This window comes from Engraulis encrasicolus, chromosome 16 (assembly GCF_034702125.1).
Source record: "Engraulis encrasicolus isolate BLACKSEA-1 chromosome 16, IST_EnEncr_1.0, whole genome shotgun sequence".
Classification (NCBI taxonomy): domain Eukaryota; kingdom Metazoa; phylum Chordata; class Actinopteri; order Clupeiformes; family Engraulidae; genus Engraulis; species Engraulis encrasicolus.
In genome coordinates, this window is record NC_085872.1 from 55,243,439 (window position 1) to 55,265,648 (window position 22,210).

Genomic DNA, 22,210 nt, shown 5'->3' on the forward strand with positions numbered 1-22,210 from the left:
CAGTCCATCCTTGTCAGGGAAGTGCGTTGAAAGGACAGTGAACCCCACTCATCTATGGCTTTCCCAATAAACTTCTTTTCATGGAGCTCATAGAGACAGTGAAAAATGAATAATGTCCAATTGTCATCTCTATTGTTTTTCACATGTTGAATTCTTTTCTTAATCCACTCTTCCAGGTGACTTCTAATGGAACGTTTCAACTGAGGGTCACCCAGTTCGTCAATCAGCTCCGTATTTACAAGGCCAAATAGAAACTGAATGACAGGCTGGCGGTGTGATTGCCAATAGCCTCGAGTGTAGGACTTAAGCAGCCTTTTGAGTTTCTCTCCATCCCGGTCTAAGATGTAGTGGAGCGCAGTGAAGAACTCCTGGAAGCTCAGATGCATGAAACTGAACATCTCCTCTTGTTTGACTTTCTTTTTCACAAGGAATTTACACAGAAATGGCACTTTGTCTGGATCTGAAACTACACTTAACACACCCTCCTTTGAAAACAGGACTCGCTTCTCTTGCATCCCCTTTTCTGCCAGCTGGCCTAGACTGCTCAGAAGGTCGGGCACAGATAGACTCAAATCCTGACTGTGATGTTCATGCAGAGTGGACACAAAGTGGCTAAAGATGGAGGTAGTCGTTTCTAGCTCTGTAGTGATGTGTGCACCTTCCTGTATTTGATCCCTAAAAACTGTGCAGGTGACCCAACAGATGATGGGAATAAAGCAGGCCGTGTACAAGGTCTCGTTGTTTTTTACACGCTGGAACACTTCATCCACCCTACGCTTGTCACAGAAAAACCTGTGGAGATACTCCTTCACTGACTCTTCGTCAAAGCCCAAGATGTCCACAAAGCGTTGAGAACCAGTGACAAGATCGCTGAGCTTTTTTGTAGCAGTGGACCTGGTGGTGAGCAACAGTTTGCACTTGCGCAAAATATGGCCTACGAGCAGAGCTTTTAGGGTGGCCTGGACAGGAGCCTTCTCGAAAGGGTCTTTAGGGGGTGGACTCTTATCATCCTCAACGGAGATCCTGAGCTCATCAAAACCATCAACTAGAATGAGCAATTTCTTCTTGGGGTCCCTTAGCACATCTGCTGTGTCACTGGTGAAGTCAGGGCTATACTTGAGCAAATCCACAAGACTGCATTCTTCTGCAATTTCATTGATCTCTTTGCATTTAAGGTGAAGCACCAGGTCAAATGAGTCCTTGAACAAAGTCCCAGAGGCCCAGTCCAACATGATCCTCTGAGCAGTGAAGGATTTGCCATATCCAGAGTTGCCCTGGAGAATGACTGCTTTAGGAGCACTTCCACGGTCATTGGGTCTGAACAGCTGGTCAACAGTAATTTTGCTGTTCGCTGCACTCTTCAAGACCTCCTGGTGTTGTTCTCCTCTGGCACGCATCTCCTTTTCTTTTTCTCCAGGCTCCCTATGACACTCCACCATTAGCAGCTCTGTGTAACGCTCAGTGAGAAGCACGTTCTCTCCAGGTAGACGGTTATACTCCTTCACCTTTTCATATGAGGACTGTATTGATTCTTTGTATTCAGTAATGATTGAGGTTGTATCTGGGAAAGAGTAGAATACAGGTGGGAATGACTTAACTGCTTTGGGACTCTAATATTAGACTAAACAACAACAACTACATGAATGGGCAGCAAAGTCTCTACAGAAGAAAGAACGAAGATTGGAAAAGGAGAATTGCTCGCTGTAAAAAGCATTGGTGTAGTACAGTGGCGTAGCCTGAGTACACGGTGCAAATGGGCAGTGGGGACGACACCGGAAACTTTGCTGTAGCAACCCAACCTGGTGTATTTTTCGAACATCAACGCTTTGCGGTACCACAGCTACCCGATGTGAGTTGCGCTGCGAGTCATGCATCACTGTCCCTTCAACAATATGATTGTCCCGAGACAACCACGACGAGAGTATCCACCACAGCCCCACGATGTTATATCCATTTAGGATATTTTCATATCGAATACCTGGACATTATGGGTGACATGGCTAGCATCGTGAATGTTGTAACGATGTGTGAATTTACAGGTGTATTCAAATTAGCTGGCCAAAGCCATGACATGAAGAAATGCATCACATTATTTTCAAACAGTGCATGTAAACTGTTATCTGGAATGCCTTGTTTGTAGAGACCAGTTCAGACACTTCATAATGAGAAAAGCGAGGGGGAGAAAGAAGCTCTGTGTGTCTAACAGCAGTCTTCGGACACGGAGGAAAACAAACTCGCTCCAGAACATCACTGACACTTTTTAAGTATACATAGCACAATCAATAAAACACATTTAAATGTGCCACTCTAGTCACTCCAATGTGCCACTGTGCAAAAGCTGGTTTCATGTGTTGTGACTTTGGCATAATCAAATAACATAAGATGAATAAAGTCCGGTTCGCTTAAATAACATTGCATGTTTTCTAACTTGGTTGGGAGAACTAAGTAGCGCCTAGTCGTCCGAATCGCTTTTGTCTCTTCTCTCGCCAGCAACTCAATGCAAGTCAATTACTTCTGTCGCTGGAATCGCTTTTGTTACTCTTGGTGTATTTGTGCGGTGGTCGAAAGAGGATGTTAGATTGTCAATGCTCGGTTTGTGGCCAAATTAACTATAGCTGTCAGTCAGTGTTAATTGCAGGGGATAATTAAGGACAGCTGGCAAAAATGTACAGTGTCCCATGACATGTGCCACACTCCAAGCAGTATTTTAGCATGCCTCCAGTACTGACTGAAAACGAAGATAGAAACTCTGCTTGCGTACATGCCGTACTATGCTCTTATGACGTCAGTGAACTGTCTTTTCTATAGTGTCTTTGCTAAAGACCCCTGAGATCATGAGGAGGGGGTATCTTACAGAGAACCAATCACAGATGAGTTCCCTCATGAATATTGAGCATAGTGATACATGGGAAGCCCATCTGATTCCTGTTAAGGTAAATGAAAGAGTGTGTAGAACATACCTTGCTCCTCTGCTGGCTGTGTTGCAGTTGAGGTCCCAGCACCTGAAGGGAGGATAGAGGAAGGCTGTGAGAATGAAGCACATTCCACACTTACATGCAGTGGTGGAAATATTGTTTGATCCATTATTTATTTTGTTGGTTTCCCCGTTTATAAGGCATGTTACCACCACTGCAAATGCCTGAGTCTGTATTGCCATTAGTATGGTATAGATTGTGTGTCTAACCTCGCTGAGTCTCAGACTGTTTCAGATTTTTGTGAGTTTCAACACACCAGGACAGGAGGAGACTGACAGACAACTGAATCGGTCAAGAGACTCATTCATTCAGTCACCTACTAATGACTCACTTAGATAAGACATAATCTGATTACATCATAACATCATTGCTATGACAGTATTGAGAGCCTTGAATAACAGCTTAAAGGGGTATGCCACTATTTTGGGGCTTAATACAGTTAAAATAGTTGGCCAGGGTTTATACAGGTGGTAAAGTGTCTTATTTTTCATGTAAGCCGTTGTGTTGCTTTAAGACTAGTTAAAAGAGGGAGCATGTCACTAAGCTAGTGAAAGTCAATGGATCCGATCCATTGACTTTCACTAGCTTAGCGACATATTAAGCCCCAAAATAGTGGCATACGCCTTTAAGACATAGCCATTACAATTTGTGACAGTAAGGTTATAACATTATAACAGGTTATAACATACGCTCTGCGCTAAGAGGTTAAGCAGAGCCACTGGGGACGCTCAATAATGACAAGTCAGAGACTATATATGTGCACTACATAGGCTATATCAAGGTCCTGAGGATCAGCCTTTACCATTTGGTGTCAATGTATTCACTGTCAGTGCGTTGATGGAAAATAAAGAAAGCCGTCCAAGTTCCAGAAAAGTCAAGTCAAAATATCATCAGCATTAGTACATCATCTGCCCTTTTAATCAATCAGATCTCCTCACCATGATAATGGTTATGTGTGGTGATGTGGATGTCTCTCTCCACAGTGTTATATGACAAAACTGGAGTGTTGACGTTGCTTCCACCTTGAGCTGAAATGTTCAAAGTCTGCACGTCTGAAGCACATCTTGCTGCGTTGTCTCCTGCAACAGAATAGCCCAGATTTTATCCCAACTCCTTATGCTTCAGATGTTGTGCGTTGTGTTTTAATTATCAGGTATGGATTTTAATTTGAAGATTTATTTATTTTATATTGTACTTTCCTTGGGTAAAACAAACTGGGAAGAATTAATCAGAATGAGTCTTGTTCTTTACATAACAGTATTTCGCTAGAATTTCACCACAAACATTTTTAATGACAAGAGGAAGTATTACTGGTCAAGTTGAAAAGGGCCTGCAGTAGACATTTTGGTGATATTTTATGTGTTTGGTTGGTGTATGATTATTTCACTCTAAAAAATAATAATTATAATGCTGAGTTTTTGCTACGAATCGTAGTGTCTCAGCGATGTAGTCTACTTTTTTGAAGTGGGTATACTGTATATTTGAGAATTTTTTGAAGTGGGTATACTGTATATATATGTGCTATTCAAAACAATAGATCAATCAATTTTAAGTGGGTATACTGAAATCCCTGAAATTTAGAAGTGGGTATACTCTGTATACCCGCGTTCTACGTAGACTACACCACTGATACCTCAATATTTCCCATCCCCAAACTCTCATATCTTACCTGCAAATGAGGTCTGAGCTACATCTTCGTCTTTCTTTCTCTTCTCCATTTCTTCGCTTACCAATTCTGCAGGTATTTCGCTGGCCATGTCCAACAGCTGCCTGCCAATTGTGAATTGAAACAGAGCCAGAGTCAAACAGGCCGCTGCCAAAATATATCACAGTGTCATTAGTAGTAGTCTAAGGCAGTGTTTCTCCACTGGGGTGCCGCGGAAACATGGCTGATAAATAAATGTTGTAATATAATATATATTTGTCTAAATTAATAAATGAATGCTTAGTCAGTGGAATCTTTCATCTGCCATTTACGCAAAATAAAGTAAATTTAGGTCTCCCCAGTAAGCTGCAACTTCAAATGTAGGTTGTATGACGTCTCCAAATGTGTTCCTTTTCTAAGCTTGTGTGGTATCGGATGTGATGTCATGTTACAGCTTGTTGGCTTGGGGTGCCTTGAAAATGTTCATGAATTGAAAGGGTGCCTCGCCTAAAAAAAGGTTGAGAAACACTGGCCTAAGGAACAGAATACAACACAAAACTTGTGGATGAGCAACAGACATAAAGGGAGAATGTTGGTGTGCACGTGCCTTTGTGTGTGTTCCTGTCTTGATACATTTTATAACTTGCTGTCTTACATTAGTATAATATAAGTAGCTCATGTGGGGCAACGAAATGAATTCAATTTAGAGTTGGGTCTGCATAGAATGTTGTGTTATACGTGACAGAATAAACATTTTATTTGAATAAGCCACAGAATAACAAAATACATTTGTTTATTATTGTCTATTATGGGGTATACCACTAATTTCAACAGTTTACAGTATAGAGTAGGCTATACAGTAAATATACAGTAGGGGCATACAGTATACAGTATATATGTGCTCTTATCATCACATGAGAGTCATGCCTGCCCCAATCAGTTTTTTTTTTTTTACCTGACCACTGGTCAAAATAATGTACATTCATTGTCAATCACAACGACTGATTGAGTGATCGCTGATTGATAAACAGGCATGAACGCTGTTTGAAAGAAGAAAAATCTGCACTCACAAACTAAGTCTCATTATATATTTATAGATTACCACCGCTGTTTGCCCATGTGATGAGGAAGAGCATATAGCCAGGTCCCAAAATTGTAAAAGAGCTTTAAATAAGAAGCTGTAGGCATTTTTGAGGAAAAGCAATTCAAGAGTTGTTTCTATATGATTTTTGGGTGCTGAATCCATTTCTGCCGTATGCCGGTTACGAAAAGTTACGGTCTAACCGTAAACAATAAAATAAAAGATGGCCGCCACTATATTTTGAGTTAATGCGATAACTTAAGAACGGCTTGATAAATTTGCCCCAAATCTTGTGCCCTAACACTCTAGAACACATATATGAACTGATTAAATGTTGGAGGCCAACTCTTTAAAGATGGCCAACTTTAAAGATGGCCGACTTTTTGTTTGGGCTATAACATTGGAATGGGTTAACAGCTTTTCAAGCCCTACGTGCTAACCAGGGCTTGACACTGGCACCTGCCAACCGGCCAAATGCTGGTAAAACTTGGCTATGGCAGGTAACAATTTCAGTCTCACTAGCCAATTTGGCAGGCAGCTTATTCTATGGTATGATCAGAATAGCCTATATTCTGCACTTTGCCCTTTGTGTATCAATTGTATGTATAGTTCAAGAAAAAGCTCAGTTACTCAGTATCTATTTGTTTGATTTATTACCATGTAGAAAGCTATGCACTCATCTTATTGCTTTTGCACCTCATCTTCTGAGGGTAGATGATCAGCGTCATGATAAAGAAAAGAAAAAAAACAAATGTGTGGCTAGTAAAATAGCTGCATGGCTAGTGACACGGGAAAACCACTAGCCACAGTGGCAGGCAAGCGAAAAAGTTAATGTCAAGCCCTGGTGCTAACACTGTATAATAGCTAAATGAACTGATTATATTTTAGAGGCTAACTGTAGTGGCTAAATGTCCGTTCTTAAAATGTTGACCATTTCCTTCTTGAGGTTCAATCAAATAACCACTCAGTCAGAAGGAATGAGCAAGTCTACATGTGTTAAAGTTAGAACGACGGTAGAAAACTGTGCTCGCCTCGTCTTAATCTGAAGTTCTCCACATATGACAAATACACATCAGTTTTTACATTTGAGATGCGCGAGCTCCAAAACGTCATTGCTCAGTGTCAGTTCCTATTGGCTATTCCTTCTAGATAATTCTAAGCATTAAACTAAAGGCAAATTAACTGAGAGGTTAACTGAACATTAAATAACTAATGTAGTTTAAATTCAATCATAAAAAATCTATAATATACAAGTAATAAATATATACAAACAATTATAAATTAAAGTACTAACGTCAGTTCTGGCCAGGCCATGGTAGTCAAGAAGCTTGCTGCCCTCCCCTTCATCTAATTAATTCCTAATTGATCCAGGTGCATTCCCTCAGCTGATAATCTTTCTTCCCTAGCGATTGGCCACACGGCTTCGGCACGCCTTTTAAATTCTATCCACTTCCTCTCAACTGTATGCTGCTCGGTTTTTGCTAGAGTTGGTGTTGCTGGTTGCTTGTTTTCTGATGCCTAGTTCTGACACGTTGTTTAGCATTCTCTTTGTCGATATTGTTTCATCTCTGGTAGGCTGCACATTTTTCTTTGACTCGTTGCCTCGTTAGTTCTGCCTCCGTTCCGACAGGGAGTAGGCCTACACCTATGATTTCAAAAGTTACGCATCTCAATTTGGACAGTTGATTGTTTTCTCCGTGCGGTGCCGTCCTCTAGGGCGTTCAAACAGATTTTTGTAACGCCTACCCCAGTTTATTTATTTTGCTGGCTGTAGGTCTACAATTTCCCATGCTCTGAGCTTTCGCTGATTTTAATATTACAAACTGCTTCATCACATTCCGCACCTGCGCGTTTGGTGAACTTGCTCTCTCTTTGTTTCCCCCCTCGGCAGTGATAAATACATTCGATCTGTTTACAGCTGCAACTGGTGATGTTTGGCCAATGTCATGTTCTGTGCTTTGTCTGCATGTGGCTGCATGTCAACGCTTTCAATGTGTTGCAGAAGTTAATAGGCCCTATAAGTGGCTTAGGCTATGCCTGTAATCTACATTGCCTCGGGCTTCCCATCTGATCACTTTAAATGCCTCGCACGCCGTTTTTGAATCGCTTTGGTTTCTTGTCATTGTCCACCCTGATGGTAAACCGGATTTTGGCTTGCTGCTTTTCACCACGCATGTTTCAGTTGCTTACAATATGAATTCATAATTCTCTGCGGAGGTGAATATTTGATGGTTAACTTGTTGCATTTGCCGTCTGCTGGCGTTTGATATAGGTGCTTAATTGACCTTTGCCGTGGGATGATAAATCCATCTTCATTTAACATTCACGTGAAAGTTGTCGCATGGAGTGCTAGTCTATTTTGCTCTTTGAATCGCATGGCGGTATAGTGTAGCCCATAGAAATCTGGCGACCCTGTGCGTTTGTGCTTCGTGCTCTGAAACGGTTGGATTGAATAGCCTATGCTTCCTTTGTCACAATAGTTAGGTAAGGGAGACGTCATGCAATGTGTTTTTTTTTAAATTACAGTTATATGTTTGTTCCACCGTCCTCGCCGGTCACCTTTCACTTTGTAACAAAACCACAGGTGTTTCTAATCGGGCGTGGCTTGAATTGATTGTTGCTGGAAACCGTGCTTTCGGGACCTGTGGTTATTCATTTATTTATGCATTCTTTTTATTCCATGACTCTAGCTGTTTATATGCTGGTGACTGCTGCTTATCCGTCTTGTTTTTGGCATTCCTGGTGTTCAACGCATTCCCCTTGCACCCCCTTTGATCATTTGCAGTGTGCTAGCTCTAGGCCTATAGCCTAGATTGATTTGCTCTTTGTATCTACTGCTTCCTGGCTATTCATCTGTTAGTTTTTGGGGAGTTGCAATTAGCATAATAGTTCTGAGTTGTCTGCAATGTTCGGGATGTTGTCTCTGCTGCTTTATAGTAGGCCTACTGGCCTGTTTGGCCAAGTTTTGCTAGCTCTGTATCCTAGACTAGGATATAATGTTCTAGTGAACCATTGCTTCCTGGCTGCTAGTCTAGGTGCTTGCAGTGTGTATAGTCATAGTCCTGGCTGGGCTGTGTAGGTTCTCTGGCTGTGGCCTGGCTATAGTGTGGTCGCTGTTTCACTCAGTGCTGGTGCCCTGTTTGTGCTGGTATGTAGTCAGTCCTGCTGTTTTGGCCAATGTAGTGTAAGTATTTTGTCTGGAGTCCGTCATTACTACTAGCAAGGGATGCATTGTCTTTATGTTACTGGCTGATGTAGGCTGTGCTGGCATGGCTATATTGCTCATCTGTTAAAGCCTGGTTATATGCCTAACCGTGACCTTGCATGGCTGTGTATCTTTCTGCTAGCTCGGGTTGGTTGCAGTAGTGCTTGTGCTGCCTGTATGGCATTATTAGCTCTTCCCCTCATTCCGGTCACTTTGGTTAAACTATCTGCATCGTACAATATCAACTGTAGGCTATTATGTTATGTTGGGTAGTGGCGTGCATGTTGGGTCTTATTTAGCACGTTTAGGCCTCGTCATGCTCATGGAGCCATGTCGTGGCCTCTGCTGGGGGAGGCTGCATCAGTGGTCATGTTGGCCTTTAGTGTAGATCATGTTGCTGTAGTGTAGTGTAGAATGTTGCCGTGTCTGGATAATTTTGCTGATTTCGTCTGCTTTTGCCGCCAACTGCATAGTATACATAGGCTTTTGCTAATGCTGTTAGCTTCTGTGGTCTGTTGGCATTGTTTCCCTGTGTAGTCGTGGTGGCACTGTTAGCTCATAGTCTGAATTGGCTCTGCTTGCTCGGCAAGTGTACTCTAGTGTTGCTCATGTTTTGTTAATGGTCGCCTGTGTAGCTTCGTAGGATGGTAATCGTGCTGTCTGGCTAATGTTCGCCCTGTGAGCATTTTGACTCTGTTGTTCATGGTAGCATTGATTGCCCTGAGTAGTCCTTGTGCTGCAATTGCTATTGGCTCATACTCTGTCTAACTACAGCTGGCTCACATAGTTTAACTGCATTGGGTCTTGCGCCTGCTGCCAGATCTGCTGGATTGTATTGTGCAGCTACCGTAACTGCAGTGTGCTCACTTGGTTTAGTCTAGCGGCTGCTTCATTGGTCGGTTTAGTGTCTAGCCAGCGGCTGCCTGCTCATATTGTTTCAATGTAGCTTCTGCTGACTGTCGCCATCTCTGGTCTCCTTGCTGATCTCGGATAGGCTTTACCTACAACTGTATCTGTCCATCATTCTAGCTATTGGTTGCCATCATGGAGGCCCAGCTTATTGTGTGCTGTCATGTGGTCCTTGTCAACCTGCTGTTTTTTCCGGATCCTAGAGTAGCACTGATCCTGTGTGGGTGTTCAGGCCATGTTAGCAGTGTTCTCTATGTTGACGCGTCTAGATGATGTAGTGATTTCGCTGTCACCTTGTGCTGCCAACTGCATATTCTATAGTCCTTGTCAATCAGCTGCCGTTCTGGGCTCTGGAGTAGAGCGGCACTGATCCTAAAGAATCAGCCCATTTGCTGCTGCCCGTCCGCCTAGTCAATTTTTATGATGCCTGTACGCCTAGTCTATTTGATGCTGCCCGCTACCAGAGACAGCCCACGTAAGAGACGGAGCACTCAAAAAGCCTTCCATAGGAACAAACGAGAGCATTTGGCTACGCAAACATGGCGCTGGACGGCGTCCCTCCCACCTGTCCGGTAACGAGATCCAATTGCTTGCTGAGCTTATCCAATCATCTCGCCTAGTCCATTTTGCTGTTGCCTGTCCACCTAGTCCATTTTGCTGCTGCCCGTCCACCTAGCCCATTCACTGTTTTTATGTATTTATTTGCCATCCTAGCCCATCTAGTGACACGTTCTAGTTTACTTTATCCTAACGACTCTAGGACAAGTCTGTTAACCATCGTTGACACGCCTATTTGCTGCCTCCCATCTGCCTAGTCCTTTTTGCTGCTGCCTGTCCACCTGCCTATTTTGCTGCTGCCCGCTACCTAGCCCATTTGGCTGCTGCCTGCCCGCCCAACCCATTCCTGCTGATGCCCACCTTGCCCATTTATTTATTAAGCCATCCTAGCCTTAGTGCCTCCAGTCTGTGTACTTTATCCTAATGACTCCCAGCCAAGTCTATTTAACCACTGTTGACGCTCTATTTCTCTATGTGCATCTGACTGTCCAACAGCTGGCCTTGTCTTTAATCCTACCTAAAGTCTATTTTACAGCTGGTGATGGGGCACTTAACTGCCACTAACCGAGGATGCTGCCAACCCCAAATTGTTAACTGCGGCCAACTTATTGGTCATCTAGTACATTTTATCCTTTTGGCTGGGGTTGTTCATTTCACCTGATTTCTACTGGCCTATTTAACTATCTACCGGCCTATCTAGTTTTCTCTTTCGCTACTGCTGGGCAAGTTTGTATTTTTGCTGCTGCCTAGCTATGTCCTATTGCTGCTGCTGTGCTCCTAATATAACTGCTGCTAAACAACTTCTGCTGGTCTAGTCTGGTTAATAGAAATCTGCCTATTCCAGTTAACTTGACGATTTATGCCACATTTAGCCAATGACTGGCCCAGCCTTCTTGATTATACTTACTACTGGCATAGTCAATATGACTGCTCCTCTGATCACATGCATGATTTACTCTGGACTAGTGCATGATGTTTTTTGGGGGGGATATCTAAATTCGACTGCTCAACCGATCCTCTCATTTTAACTGACCTTGAGAGGATTACCAGGTATGGAATTCTGCTGCCTATGCACGCTACCTACGGCCGGACGTGCGCGCCATTCTTAATGCCCAGAAGCCATGTCCCCTGCTGCCCCTGGTGGTAACCAATAAGTGTCTGCATCTATGCATCGTGCTGCCATCTTCTGCTCCTGCTGCTGCTATGCCCCCCCCCCACCCCCTGCCTTTACCAAATTTAGTTCCAAATTTAGTTTTAGATATTTGGTTTGGGGGGCTTATTTCTATAGCTATGACATCCTCTCATCGTATTCGAGAGAGGATTACCAGGTATAGTCTGTTTGGGGGGTTATCTCTCGCCCTGTCCTGCTGGGGTGAGAATTCCCTAAACTGCTGCTGCCCCCTGACTAAATGCTTTTCCATGCTGCTCATGGAAATAGGGGGGTTCCTCCGAACAGAGCTATACCGCCAAATGTAATTCATAATTTCAATAAAAGAAATTGCATTTATATTCTTCTCCTGTGTTTCTTGACTGAAATGGTTCTGACAGAAATTAAAGTACTAACGTCAGTTCTGGCCAGGCCATGGTAGTCAAGAAGCTTGCTGCCCTCCCCTTCATCTAATTAATTCCTAATTGATCCAGGTGCATTCCCTCAGCTGATAATCTTTCTTCCCTAGCGATTGGCCACACGGCTTCGGCACGCCTTTTAAATTCTATCCACTTCCTCTCAACTGTATGCTGCTCGGTTTTTGCTACCCACCACCTCCCCTGCTCCACCTTGTCGTGTATGATGATGACATGTTCTCTTGTCACGTCGCTTGGCTCTGTTCATGGGGGGTTATCTCTCGCCCTGTCCTGCTGGGGTGAGAATTCCCTAAACTGCTGCTGCCCCCTGACTAAATGCTTTTCCATGCTGCTCATGGAAATAGGGGGGTTCCTCCGAACAGAGCTATACCGCCAAATGTAATTCATAATTTCAATAAAAGAAATTGCATTTATATTCTTCTCCTGTGTTTCTTGACTGAAATGGTTCTGACAGAACTAAATATGAGCAGAAATTGCTGAATAGAAAATGGCACCAATACTAACACTTTCAAGATGGCTGACTTTCAAGATGGCCGACTTTTTGGTCACACAATAACTTAATCAGATGGAAGGATTTTCACCAAATACTGAATGTAATTGGTATACTATATGAACTGATTGTATTTTGGAGGCTAATTCTTTCAAGATAGCTGACTGTCAAGATGGCCAACTTTTAAAAGGGTTAATGGAATTGTCCCCATAATTGTACGAAATTCACCTGACCTCACATGGATCCAGGAAAGTATGGGCTGGATTTATCTTACTTTACTACATGTATTTGGCAGCACTTCCCATGGGGCACCTAAGTCACGCCCTCTACTTCCTGGTTCATGGGGCAGAGGGAGTCAAAAAATGATTATTGGGCTTGAAAATGAGTGATTTTTGGATTTGTGGTGCACAAATGGTGGTCCAAGGTTTGGATTGGTGTAAAAAAAAAAAACACTCATTTTCAAGCCCAGTAATTATTTTTTGACTTCCCCTGCCCCATGAACCAGGAAGTAGAGGGCGTGACTTAGGTGCCCCATTCCTGCCCAAACTCAGATGGGACATCCTTCTCAGTTGCACTGTGTGGAGCGGAAGCTGACCACAAAAGGAAAGCCATGCAAGGCATAGTGAATGCAACCTCCAGATCATTGGTGCATTACTACTCTAATTATTTGGGCAGTCATGGGTGAGCGGTTAGGGCGTCAGACTTGCATCCCAGAGGTTGCCGGTTCGCCTCCCGACCCGCCAGGTTGGTGGGGGGAGTAATCAACCAGTGCTCTCCTCCATCCTCCTCCATGACTGAGGTACCCTGAGCATGGTACCGTCCCACCGCACTGCTCCCCATGGGGCGCCACTGAGGGCTGCCCCCTCGCACGGGTGAGGCATAAATGCAATGTCGTTGTGTGCAGTGTGCAGTGTTCACTTGTGTGCTGTGGAGTGCTGTGTCACAATGACAATGGGAGTTGGAGTTTCCCATTGGGCTTTCTTTCACTTTCACATTTATCACCCTTTCACCTGTAATTTCGAGAGGTGTTGGCAGCATTCAATCCATTCCGCTTTCTGCTCTTTGAGAGGAGGTACAGGGGCCTCTGTTGACTTTGACTTGAAAGCAAGAACACTGAATATGTAAGTAGAGAGACAACATCTGATTGTTGGCAGCTATTCATCATGCCATACTGCATCTATGATGTTGTGGCCAGTATCCTGTTCCGCTCCACACAGTGCAACTGTAAAATGTGGCATTCGTCCATCTCAGTTTGGGCAGGAATGGGAAGTGCTGCCAAATACTTGTAGTAGAGTAAGATAAATCCAGCCCATACTTTCCTGGATCCATGTGAGGTCAGGTGAATGGTTAGAAGACCTTTGGAGTCAACTACAGTATATCACGAAAGTGAGGACACCCCTCACAGTTTTTGTAGATTTGTGAGTATATCTTTTCATAGGAAGGCATTACAGAAATTTCACTTTGACACAATGATTAGTGACATTTTAGCAACATATTTAACCGCTTACATTTCTTGTTCACACAGAAAAAAAAAAATACAGCCATTAATGTTTGAACATGTACCCACAAAAGTGAGTACACTCCAGATTAAAATCCGGTAGAGAAGGGGCCATGATGGCTCGAATCGTCTCAAAATGAAAAGGGATTAAAAGCAGTGATTCTCAAACTCTGGTCCGGGGACCACTAGTGGTCCGCGACAGAGCTCAGGTGGTCCGCGAGGGGATTGCTACTTGTCCAGAGACAAGCTAGAAGTAGGCTATATTCATGACATTATTGCAAAGCTGAATATAGCTAGAGTCATATTTTCATCACAATAAGACAGGCTTGTAAATGTAAATTCAAAAATAAGGGATCTGCATTAGCACTGGTCAATGGTTAATTCAGTTGACAGGTGGTCCCTGAACATTTTTGGGGGGACAAAGTGGTCCTCGGTCAGAAAAAGTTTAAGAAACGCTGATTAAAAGGGAAGTCATCAGTGTACATTTCAACCTTTCTTTGCATTGAACTTTTACATTTTGAGTGTGCACCTGGCTTAAATAGATTGGTGTGAGATTTGAATGCAATCCTATGGAGAATATCATGATCTGCTTCAGTAGTCACAGTGCATGTTGACATGCATGATTCTTTTAGGTGTATTTCAGACTGCCAATGTTGACAGCATTCATGCATCCCCACACCATGTCAGTCCCACTGCCATGCATGGCTAGTGAGAGGATACACTTTTTTTTTTTTGAAACGCACACCACTGACCTCCCTTTTAATCCCTTTTCATTTTGAGACGATTCGAGCCAACACGGCCCCTTCTCCACCGGGTTTTATTCTGGGGTGTACTCACGTTTGTGGGTACATGTTCAAACATTAATGGCTGTATTTAGTTTTTTTTTAGTTTTACATTCTGAATGGTATCTATACTAAGCTCAGGCCCATAAACACTAGCCTGGCGACGCCATCATATGTACACCCAGAGATTTTGGCTCCCCACATAGTCTGGCTAAACTCTCCAAGCTCGGTTCGCTCCACTGTTTAGCAAATCAGCAAACAGTTGAGAGTGGTGTGGTACATTTCAATGTGGTTCGTGCACCCCCTAAGCGAATATTTCGGTATGCTGATGGCCACGCAACTATGATTCACTGCACATTCACTGCACATTGTGCAGACTTGTTTTGGATTGTTGTTTGAATCCTTTTTTCCAATAGCAACTTAAACTACACTTCAGATGGACCCTTTCAGCATACAATTCACCATACAATTAAAACTACTTCATGTTCATTAATGCAGGATAAAAACTGACATATCCACCATTGCTTTATTTAGCTCGCGCACCCCCTTATGGCAGGCCGCGCACCCACAGGGGTGCACGCACCACAGTTTGGGAAACACTGATCTACACCATGCACTCTCTACTTAGAGTGGAGAACATCCTGCATGACCATCATGTTACTAGGTTGTAACCTTTTAGTTGTTCCAACTGCTGCCCACAGATTCTATGTACAGGTCTTTACAGACCTGGACCAAAAGACTGTCCAACAACCTGTAGCATACAGGCCATAATACCATTCAATTCAAATGATTGCTGAGAAAACCAATTACTCCCTAATGTTTACACAGGGCAATTTATTGGGCCCCAGTACCTATATTGGGGTTGGGGAGCTGTTCATTTATTAATGGGAAGGTAGCGGTGTGGGGGTTGCATCCTTAAGCATTTCTTTCTCGACAGCCCTTAGAGAAATTAGTATGTTGGTACTGATGACATAACGAATACCTCTATGCTGGTTGGGCATAATCGTAATGCAATAGTACATCAACACCAGCTTCCTCTTTTTCAAGATGACAAATCAGGTTCTGTGGAAATTAAGTTATGTGTACAGTTTTTATGAATTAGAATGTTTAGAGACACACAGTATATGGAATATAATGAACGGCAAATGACAAGAGAGAGTTTTGATACCAGCCATATTTAGTAACACTTCCATGCATTTCAGTGGTAATTTGCATCATACATTATTTCAAACTGGACTTTTGGAGGTTACCTTCATCCAATTGCTGCCAATTTTGGTGTTTATTTAGCCAATACATGCAGTATAACTCAGCTTTTTCAGATGTCTGATGATATGCAATGATGACGCTGTAAAAGACTTCAAAGGCAAAAAACAGTGTCCGGGATATGCACATTTATGCAAATACAGTATATGGAAATTATCATAAATAAAATAATAATCAAATTCCATGACAGACATACTGTATTTGCGTAGTCCAAATATTTGGCTTTATGGAAAAAAAGATGCTTTCCCTGACGTACTTTGCTTGGATCACCCACTTCACAATGGATGATCCTAAGCGTCATTTTTTGCTGATTCTTGCTCCGCTCAGGAAAGGTAAAACATGACAATGAATGCTAAGATTGATTAAATTAACATGGGACAAACCTATAGATACTTTTGATAAACTAAGTTAACCAGTAGTTTTTAAATGTCACTTTATCTTCATCGGTTTTGGATTATATGCCTAATTTGCATATTCCCCAAGGATAATACCTCATTTGCATATGTAACTTGTAATACAAAAAGTGTTTGTCTTAATGCAAGTAAGATATTCTTAAAGTTTTATGGTTATATGTTAAAGTTTGAAATATTAGCCTATCTACCATTAATTGCCTACCCTATGAAAAATGCATACATTTTTAACAAAGAATTACAAAAAACTGGGGGCCTAATTTTTTAGGCATATGACGGATTTGTATTTAGATGGCTTTGAATATTCCAAAAATGCTGTATGCCGACTTTCCCCCAAAAATGCCCACAGGGTTACAGATTTCTGAATGTCCGGACCTGGCTAATAGAGGCAATCCTTTTTAATATTTTGAATGACAGTGTGTTCTACGGTGATGGCGCCGCTTGACTGCCTTTATCAGAGCTCCCAAACTTTACAGCTATTTAGGCTGCTTTTGTGTACTTTTGTGTACCTAGTGTTCGAAATGTTGTGTTAGCATCGTCAAGTGGGTCTTTTAATCGACTTTTCCACTCATTCTCTAGGCGTTTTTGACATTTTTTTGTGGTTGTATTTTTTTCCACCAAGCATTTGAATATTGTGCTGTGACACTCTTAGCTGTCCATGACCATCCTAGCTTTTCGCCGCCGGTAATCGTATAGAACTGTGTCCTGCCGCGCTATTAAGGCAGTAGGCTACTGGAGAGATAGCAGAGAGAAGACACCTGTCTACGGGAGAAAGGGACAGCACAACCTCAAGTTGAAGCTGTGTTGGCACACCAGGTCTCTCCCTTGCAGCATTAATATTTGAACATCTGTCAGATAGCCAAAGTGGAAATACACTGCACTATTAGGCTAGGTCTTGATGTTATGAAATTAGGCTATGTTAGGAATCTTTTTCTAGGAATATTACTGTGTTTGGGTATGCGTGCCCGTGTGTATGTGTGTGTGTGTGCACTTTCTCACATGAGCCCCAGTGAATTGATGCAGTGTGGCAGCCTCCATAGCTGGTCTGTAAATGTGGGAATGTGTGTGTGTGTGTGTGTGTGTGTGTGTGTGTGTGTGTGTGTGTGTGTGTGTGTGTGTGTGTGTGTGTGTACCCATCAAAGTATGACCCTTCTTGTATCCTGCATTCAAACCAGCAAGAAAAGGAAACTGTTGCTCATATACTAAATGGGTGCAATCACTATAAGGGACAGTATGTGGCCAGGCACGACCGTTTGGTTGACCTGGTTGCGAAGGACTTACAGAAAATACACCAAAGACAGGATTGCAGTTTTTTTCTACACAGCACTGTGAAAACGAACTGGTTTCAACAGGAAATTTCTGATTCTGATCACTTTCAGAACATCCCAAATACACCCGATATTGTAATAGTAAATTCAGAGGAAAAATCGGCATGCATTATTGAGGTGGGGTGTTGTTTTGATCTGTATATGGACACTTGTTACTACTCGAAAGTGCTTAAGTATCAGCCATTATTGGAACGTATTTCCCAGTTGGGGTATGATTGCAGACTAGTAGTACTGATCTTTGGAAGCTTAGGCCATGTACACAAGAATGTAGTTAGAGGACTGCAGTTAGGAGGAATGCAAAAAAGAGGAGCAAAGAATTTGGCAAAGTTTTGCTCTGTTTCAGCTATTATTGGTAGTATGCAGATATGGAGACATAGATGTTTTGTTTATCCATGAATTTTGAAAGCTACAACAAAAAGAGGACTGGTACTATATGTAAAAGTGTGTAGCCCTTAAGATCTATCAACATGTCAAATACCTTTTCCAAAATATTTGGATCTTGTACCCTGTTGCTTGTCTCTTGGATCCAAATAAAAGTAATCATGTGTGTGTGTGTGTGTGTGTGTGTGTGTGTGTGTGTGTGTGTCTGTGTTTTCTCACATGAACCCCGGACAATTGGTGCCGTACGGCAGCCTCCAGAGCAGGTGCAAATGTGGGAATGTGTATTTGTATTTTTATTTGAAAGCGCTTTGAGACAACTTTATAGTTGTGATATTGCGCTATATACATGTCTATTGTATTGTTTTGTACTGTATTGTATTGTATTCTATTCTATTATATTGTATGAAAACTGTCAAATGTAGAGAATTGTGTGTGCTGTGTAGTGATTTAGAAGTTTTCTAAATAAATAAACAAAAGCCGTGCTTTGGCATATAAGGAACAGTTATGGCTATTCTTAATACATTATGGTCATACTATGGGGAATTCTGGGTAAATTACGGACGTAGCCATCAGCACGTGACTTATTGAAAGGCCATCAGCACGTGACTTATTGTAAGGCACAGACGCGTCCATCAGCACGTGACTTATTGTAAGGCACCAGACGCGGCCATCAGCATGTGACTTATTGTAAGACAAGATTTTTTTAGAACGATCTAAAGCTCAAAATGGTTTGTTATAAATATTTCAACTTTCCCCTGTACATTCATCAAGCAGTCCAACACAAACAGAATAACAAATGCTTCAAGTAAACCATAACTACGACTAAGACACTACACACTCTTTAGTAACACACATAACATTAATACTTTAAGTTTCACATAACCATGCTAAGACACTACATAGTCTTTAGTAATACATTATGACTGGGTCATTGCCATGCTGGTACATAGTTATAAGAGGGACCTTGTCTAAAGAGATTTGCAACAGAAAACATATTTAAAACTGTTCCTTGTGTCACAAACCTTGTTCAGGCCATACATTGCACAAAACCTTTAGTGCTAAGTTATGACTTTTTCACAACCTAAATACAAACACATGAATAGTCTTTAGCCGTAAATGGACTGCATTTATATATAGCGCCTTTCCACTCAATTCGAGCACTCAAAGTGATTTATACTTTATGCCTCACATTCACACATTCACTCTCACATTCACACTCTGGTGACAATGGCTGCCATGCAGGGTACCCCCCTGGCACCAGGAGCAACTTGGGGTTTAAGTATCACACTCACATTCACACACCAGTGGCAGTGGCTGCCACGCAGGGTACCTCACAGACACCAGGAGCAATTTGGGGTTAAGGTGTTCGTGTTTTCGTCACATTTCGTCACAAGGTGTTCGGGTCATTTTGACCCGGGCAGATATAAAAATCAAGATGCAAGAGTGGGGTCACTATTTTTATTCATGTTGATGTTCCTCACTGATGAGCGAGGCAATGAGCCAAAGCCAATGAATCTAAGTATAAAAAAAATAATATATGATATTATTATGGGTATTATGGGTCGAAATGACCCAAACACCTTACAAGGGTTAAGTATCTTGCTCAAGGACACATCCATGGGGTCAGGCAAACCGGGGCTGGAACCTGCAACCTTCTGCAGCCACCTCCACATACCATCGCCGCCACATACCTGAGACTGCTGCGTTACAATAAGGCCTCTTCTATAAATGTGTTGTAACAGTTGTTTTAAACTGATAAATATTAAAATTGATCAATATTAAAATTGATAAATATTTCACCTTCACCTTATCGTAACAGTTATTACAATTATTACTACAGTTATTGCAATTACTATTATGACTATTTGACAGCCTAAAATAACAAGTGTCTCCTACCTTGCTGTGAGGTTTCGAGGGAGAGAAAAGAGCTGTCGTCTGTCGTCTGTCGTCTGTCGTCTGTCGTCTGTCCGTCGTCTCTGCCTCTGCCTTCACTTCCTGAAACAGGATGTGGTTTTATTTTGAAACGTTACAAACTAACCAGCAGCAGCTTCTGTTTGCAACAGTGCAGATCCACCACTCACATCAGAGTGTTTAGTTCTCTACGGTGCAATTCAATACAGTGTATATGTAGACATATCAACTACTGTGCAATGCAATATACTGTATGTGTAGACATATCAACTACTGTGCAATGCAATATACTGTATGTGTAGAGACATATCATATCAACTTTCCCCCTGTGCATTAAAACACTTCAACAATATTTGAATGTCATTTACCTTGCTCAGGTCACTCTTATGACACTGGATACGACATTGTGTGTACAGAGTCTAGAGTCTAGTTTACAAAAATCTATCTGCCACAGAAAAAACTTCCATCCTTGGTACAGACGTGGCTCTACAGATATGACTGCTACAGACGTGGCTCTGCATATATGACTGCTACAGACGTGGCTCTGCAGATATGACTGCTACAGACGTGGCTCTGCATATATGACTGACTGCTACAGACGTGATTCTGCAGATATGACTGCTTGTAAGTCACGTGACGTTTCAGTGCTGAAACAGGATGTGTGGGTGGGTGGGTTTTTTTCCCCCCGAAAGCCTATATCTAGGGCTTACAGCCAGATGGGCGTAACTCATTTTTGTCAAAAATGCCACTTACGCCCCTCTGGCTCTAAGCCCTCGATATGTGCCACTAGAGACGTTTGAACATATTCATAGTTAAACTTCAAATTTCAACTCTTCCCCCGTGCATTTGTTAGAACAGGAATGCAAGAAAAAATAACTGAGGTGTCACATGCCTTGCTCAGGCGCTATCATGTCATTGGATAGGCCTATGCCATTGATATGCACTATTATGACACTGGATAGGCCTATGCCATTGTTATGCACTATCATGACATTGGATAGGCCTATGCCATTGTTATGCACTATTATGACATTGGATAGGCCTATGCCATTGTTATTCAGTATTATGACACTGGATAGGCCTATGCCATTGTTATGCACTATCATGACACTGGGGATGCCATTGGGTATGCTATTGCATGAGTCTTGAAACTTTGCTCACTGCTATTCCGTTAACAGGCAAGTGCACAACAGGTTCTTATCAGAAGAGCTTTTAACAGTAAATACAATTGGCTTTCATACAGCATAAACACAAAGACAATAGAACAGCGTTAATACACACACACCTTGTCGCTTTTAACAGTAAATACAATAGACTTTCATACAGCATAAACACAAAGACAATAGAACAGCGTTAATACCTTGTTCTGCCACTACTGAGTTACAACTGGTAACACGTTTACAACAGGGCGCTCTTAACAGTTATGTTGAACTGTGAACTTTGTACATTTCTGACAACCAAAAGAGAACAAGATTAAGCAGCAAGTATTACGTACCTCTGGCGTTTTCGAGAGAGAAGAAAGAGACGTTGCCTGTACCCAGGGTTGCCAGATGAAACTGATATACAGTGAGAGGAAAGGGCCGTTATCTGTGTGTCAATGTGCCAACACTCATGCAGACAAACGTGTTATATGACGTGTCAATAAAACTACAACTTGGCTTCCTGTTAACTTGTTCTCAACTGTGCAGAGCGCATGTGCATGAGAGTAGAGCAGGTGTTGTGCTTTGAAAATCTCTCCCTCTCTCTCTCCCTCTCCCTGTCTCTCTTTCTCTCTCTCTCTCTTGGTTGCGTCCGAGCCTATTATCTGCAAACTGCAACACTCCCTGAATGAAAACCCTGATGGTAACTACACTACCCTGTTCCTATTTGAAGACAGTTGTGTCTTATACGCAAATTTGACTTGAAGGCTTTTCTTGTAAAGGTTTTTACGAAATGTTTCATGTTATTTTTTTTCTAAATATTTTGCAATGCCCCATTATTTATTTGGCTCTAGTACCACTACAGAGTTACATCCTGGACGCTGGACCTGGAAGGGCTAAAGGTGGCTTGCAGGTATGACATCACATTGGGGGAACTCCCCCAGGATTCTAAGGTTCTACATAGACTCCTATGAGCCTGCGGAACCCCCAACGTGATGTCATAATAGTACATTTTCTTAAAATGGTTAACCTGCAACCCCACCTTTAAAGG

General features: G+C 42.3%; 1 protein-coding gene across 1 annotated transcript in view; it reads right to left on the reverse strand.

Moving 5' to 3' along the window:
- Nucleotides 1-20,082, reverse strand: part of LOC134466187 (NACHT, LRR and PYD domains-containing protein 1 homolog) — a 22,353-nt gene extending 2,271 nt beyond the window's left edge. Inside the window, exons 1-5 of the mRNA XM_063220085.1 lie at nucleotides 20,006-20,082; nucleotides 4,645-4,745; nucleotides 3,914-4,054; nucleotides 2,961-3,002; nucleotides 1-1,561 (exon numbers count right to left, since the gene is read on the reverse strand). The exon at nucleotides 1-1,561 is cut by the window's left edge and continues 126 nt beyond it. Coding sequence (XP_063076155.1) covers nucleotides 1-1,561; nucleotides 2,961-3,002; nucleotides 3,914-4,054; nucleotides 4,645-4,732 — 1,832 coding nt within the window. The 5' untranslated portion in view covers nucleotides 4,733-4,745; nucleotides 20,006-20,082. The remainder of the gene's footprint in view (nucleotides 1,562-2,960; nucleotides 3,003-3,913; nucleotides 4,055-4,644; nucleotides 4,746-20,005) is intronic.
- Nucleotides 20,083-22,210: the final 2,128 nt, after the last annotated feature.